This window comes from Notechis scutatus, chromosome 12 (assembly GCF_049901735.1).
Source record: "Notechis scutatus isolate UNSWTSFEM ecotype Mainland chromosome 12, rNotScu1.2, whole genome shotgun sequence".
NCBI classification, from domain to species: Eukaryota; Metazoa; Chordata; class Lepidosauria; order Squamata; family Elapidae; genus Notechis; species Notechis scutatus.
In genome coordinates, this window is record NC_142020.1 from 16,413,793 (window position 1) to 16,418,401 (window position 4,609).

At 52.3% G+C, this 4,609-nt stretch overlaps 1 protein-coding gene across 2 annotated transcripts; it reads right to left on the bottom strand.

Annotated features, from left to right (window-relative positions):
- Nucleotides 1–476: 476 nt before the first annotated feature.
- B9D1 (B9 domain containing 1) lies at nt 477–4,295 on the bottom strand. Of its 2 annotated transcripts, XM_026683236.2 has the most exons (7): nt 4,148–4,295; nt 3,331–3,399; nt 2,720–2,831; nt 2,518–2,614; nt 2,152–2,214; nt 1,731–1,798; nt 477–1,332 (listed from the first exon to the last, which is right to left on the bottom strand). In XM_026683236.2, the coding sequence occupies exons 1-7, from the start codon at nt 4,217–4,219 to the stop codon at nt 1,187–1,189; spliced, it is 627 nt and encodes a 208-aa protein (XP_026539021.1). In that variant the 5' UTR covers nt 4,220–4,295; the 3' UTR covers nt 477–1,186. The 2 variants fall into 2 exon arrangements, with proteins under 2 accessions (XP_026539021.1, XP_087798430.1); XM_087942304.1 differs by lacking the exon at nt 2,152–2,214.
- Between the last annotated feature and the right edge of the window lie 314 nt (nt 4,296–4,609).

Below are 4,609 nucleotides of genomic sequence, written 5' to 3' on the forward strand. Positions count from 1 at the left end.
TCTTCATTGTTGGCTGACCCTTAGCTAACAATGAAGGGAAGGTTTTGTATGTCGTTAGGCCAGCCAAGCCAGAAAGCCTGCCCCACATAGACGGGAGATGCGCTACTTGGGCATCCTCGGAGCCGCCTTCCAAGGTTGGATGCCGAGTGAAGGGTTCCTTCTGGGAACCAAAGGATGCCCCGCGTGGGACACGCACAGCAGCCATTCACGGCTCTTCCTGGGAGGGCCAGTTTGGAGCAGATTAGCAGCAGCAGAGAGCTGCAGAGTTTCTGAGGCTGGAGCGGCTTGGGTTTTCCCAGGCTGTGTCTCCCCCTGCTGAGTGAATTCTGACTTTAACAAGGCCGTTGGGTGGCCCGGAGCCTCGGGGCAGCTTTTATCCACCGAATCCCTTTTCTAGCTTTCTTTAAAAAAAAACACCTACACACCGTTTAATGTTTTCCTGCTGCTACAAAACAACAAACAGGCATGAACCAGGGTTTGTTTTTCGTTTTAATTGTCCATCAAAGACCGTGCAGAATTGATTTAGTTGGAAACAGTACAAATTCCTAAACCAAGTTGTATTTTAAACTGAAAATCAAGTCCACGCTCCAAGACCTTTATGGGGATAAAAGATTCTTATAAAACCTGTAACTTGAAAAAAAAAATAGACCAGTGTTTTTGTTTTAAATCCTACTTGACATATTGAAATTAGAAATAATTTGCATAGCTTTAAACTCAATTTCTTCTTCCTCCTTCCTTCTTATACGCCCACAGACACATGTGCTATTAATGCAAACTATGAGAATACTCTGTCATGGTGCTAAAATGGCATAATGCAACCAGAAAGTCTCCTTTCTCACCCAACCCCTCCTGATAACCCTAATCATGTCTGGATGTGTTTGTGTGAAAGTGTGCGTGCACGCATGCAGAAACAGTTTCTACTTGTGGCAAAAATCAAAAGTCAGCGATGCTTCTGGCCCACACAGCAAATGCTCCCAAAAGTGAAGCAATGCCCCACTGCAAATGGCTTATCATAGCCACAGCTGGCCATCATACCCACATCCACTTTGCAAACCCCTCAGGCATTGTGATTTCTGTACATCTGCACTGGTCTGGTCTGGATTCTCCTGGGTTGGCACAGAAACATTTTTATCTGATAACCTTGGTCAGCTCCGAGTTGCGTCTTGCAGGACCCAAAATTGCAAGTTTAGAATTTATACATCGCATCTGTCACCGAGGTGAGTGAGGAGCTGGCGAGGGTTGGTGAGCTGACATCGTAGCCCAGCTTCTTCATGTCCTTGGTCACCACGTTGAAGGAAACTGTGACGAAGCCTTGTGAGCGAACTCGGGTCACTGAAAAGGAGCAAACGGAGGCTTAGCAGGGCTATTACAAAGCAACCCCATTACTATGGATGAAATGGATCAGAGCCAAGATGCTTCTTGTTTGGGGTTCTGTGGCTAATAGGGCAGCCCCGTAAGCTGGCATGGGGCACAAATGCATGGCATTCTCCCTAAAGCTTGGAATTCTGCAGCTGAGCTCTGGCGGTCTTCTTCATGACATTCCTTGCTTTCTGCCCATCCTAAACTTATTGGCGGCTGGCATCCCCTGACCGAAGTAGGGATAGCCTCAACCATAAGCATGCTCTCACTCTTGGCAACATTTGGGCACACATTCTTCTCTCCAGGTCCAAGGGCATCTTTGCCCTCCAGAACACAGTAGGCAAAACCACAGAGCACTCCCAAGTACCTACCTTCACGGCCTTCGCCCTGGGCTACCACCTTGGGGTCAGTGAATTCGGGATATCTGCCCGTCAGCCAGCTGGGAGAAAGACGAAAGGGAAGGCTGAATCAAGTCACCCCACCTGGGGTTTATTCAGCCAAAGTCCTGAGGACTTCATGCCAACAAATGCCTGTACAGCTCCCTCCATCCTGGAATTTCTTCTTCCCGGAATATATATATAAATCACCACATTCTCCACCAAACTGAAAATTCATTAAACCTTTTTCACTAGTGATTTTCTCTGAAAAAGTGTGAGGGACGGAGCAAGAGGAGTGTATGATGGAGAAGCCCACCAACCAACCAACTGTTGCTATTTCAGCAGGCAAAAATATCTTGTTTTCAAAAGAGAACAATTCCTCAAAAGAAAAAAAATAGACAAAAGACGCAGTCACCTTGTTAACTTTTGCAGTCTGGAGGTTGATTCTGGAATGAACATTGGGAGGATCCTCTGGTGCCTGAAAACAGAATTGGGGCAATCCAAAAGTAGCGGGAGATTTGATCAACAGAAATAATGAACCCCGAATCTGGTCCTCCTTCCCACGCCAAACTTCGTTCTGCCTCTATCCCAGGCAGGTAAACAAAATCACTAATAAGGTGACTAAGCTTGTTTGCTTCCCTGAGTTTCTGGTGCCCCAAAGAATCAAATACTCTTGAATAAATTACAGTCCAAAGAAGGACGAGGGCTACTTTCACGCATCGAAACGGCACCAAGCGCCGGAACAAGTAAGAGAGGTTCGCCAGGGTTGGGACGATCTCACCTGCCAGGTGTAAAAGGGACGTGGACGGCTCCGTATCCCCGAACCACATCATTCCCAAAAAAATCAGGGCCATACACACTGATGACGATCTGTGGCCCTGCAAGGACAGAAAGGACCATAATCGCAGGCGAGTTTGGCCTTTCCCGCCTCCCAAAACAGTCCCCAGGCCCATCTCCCCTCCCCAAAGGTCCTCCCCACCTACAGCCAAAGGGGTTGGTACTTTTGAAGGTGACGTCGATGGGGAAGTTCCAGACCAGGTTTTGCTGGACATTCCGGCTCTTGGACGTGATCTGTGAGATGCCTTCTTCCAGGCCCTACGGGAAAGCCAAGGGGACGGAGCTAGAACCATCTTGGGGGCACCCAGAGCTGGCACAAGCAGAGAGGTTCAGCAGGGTGCCCCCTTCCATCTCTCATATTCTATGTTCTAAAACAGAGGTCTCCAAACCCGGCCCCTTTAAGGCTTGTGGACTTCAACTCCCAGAATTCTCCAGCCAGCTCTGCTGAAGTCCACAAGTCTTAAAGGGGCCGGGTTTGGAGACCTCCGTTCTGCAAGGTGACCAGGTGGTCTCACCTCCCCTTTTCTGCCTGGAGCCCAAAGCTCCATGCCACAGAAGTTGGAACCCTCATTTCAGCAGGTCCTCCTGTGGCCAAGAGTGACAAGCAGGAACCCACCCCGCCTTGTTTTTTTCTTTTAACCGCTTGTGCATTTCTTATTGGCAAGGAGGGGGCTTCAGGCTGCAAAGGGCTCGCTCTCTGGGGGTTGCCCCTGTAAGCGGAATCCCTTTCCCACAGCTAACACTGGGGGGGACCCACCGTAATCGGAGCCCAGTCGGGGCCGTACACGAAGCAGTACTTGCAGTAGAGCTCGTCAAATTCTGGAAACTGCAAAGAGGAGAAAGTCCGGGGTTTAAATCTGACCGGAGATCCAACCTTCCACTGTACCTACCAAGCCACGCGTGGAAAAGGACTCGCTTCTTCCAGCGGCTGACATAAAAGAAAACGGCCCCTTTCCCAGAAGGGTCTCCCTCTCCGACTGGTCTGTCTCACGGAGGGGGCAGAAAGCAAGGGGGAACAGAAGGGAGTGGGGGACTCTTTGCAGCAATCGCAGACGGGGCTGTTCAGACCTCAGGAGCGCAGAATGGGCACCTTCCCCAACTGGGCGCCCGCTGCAGCACCCTTAGAATACCCCCCCCTCCCCAAATGTAGTTTGGGGGAGCTACGGTGCAAGGTGTCAGGATTCAGGGCGCAGCAGAACATCGCGCGCGATCAACCCTCCCGCATCGCCTTGCAGTTGCAAACTGCATCCGGGCGGTAAAAGCTGCACCCGTTGGGTTCCTGCCTAAAAAGCTGCACCGTTGGACGCCCATCTGGACCCCCTCCGATGGGTTTCCCTAAGCGCAAAAAGGGGGACCCGAGACTCAGAAACGGGGACGGGTGTCCTGTTTTTGCAAGACACCGGATTCGAGAATCCACCCCCCCCCCCCAAATTGGACTTGGAATGCGCCACCGCATAGGCGGCGCCCGGGCGGGAGATACCAAGTCGCCCTCCGGGAGGGGGGAGGAAACAAAAGCGCGCCGGCTCGCCACGCCATTCGGGGAGCCGCTGGATGAAGCCGGCCCACTGACCCACCTGCGCACTCTCGACCTGTCCGCTGACCATGAGGAGGAAGACGGTGGGGTTGGCGGTGGGGTTGGTCGCCATCGGGCCTCGCAGAGCGGCAGGGGAAGGCCCGTCGCTAAGGGCGCGTCCTCCGCCCTCCCTGGCAACGGCGGACGGCGAGCCTCTGGGGACAATTTCCGCCTTTGCGCGAAAGGGCTGGACTTCTTGGCTAGGAGGATCTACGCCGTTCAGGCCCTTGCCCTGTGATGTGCACGCGGGAGCCTTTCCGACAACCCTAGCTAGTGACCTCAAGGGCAGTCCGGATTTAGCCACCCTACATTTGCCCGGCCACTTTGCGAGTAAACCTTCCCCGCTCCCCTTCACGAGGATGACACTCCCCTCTCCGGGGGGCCAACCAGGGAACTTGAACCAAAGCTGCCTCTTTAAAGCAGGGGTCTCCAACCTTGGCCACTTTAAGACTTGCGGGCTTCA

What these genes read in the sequence shown, in the direction of transcription:
- B9D1 (XM_026683236.2), bottom strand. Translation starts at nt 4,219, where the DNA reads ATGGCGACCAACCCCACCGCCAACCCCACCGTCTTCCTCCTCATGGTC. An exon ending in CCGACTGGGCTCCGATTACG is followed by an intron (nt 2,832 to 3,330) that starts GTGGGTCCCCCC and finishes GCTTTCCCGTAG; the next exon opens with GGCCTGGAAGAAGGCATCTC. An exon ending in GTCCCTTTTACACCTGGCAG is followed by an intron (nt 2,215 to 2,517) that starts GTGAGATCGTCC and finishes TTCTGTTTTCAG; the next exon opens with GCACCAGAGGATCCTCCCAA.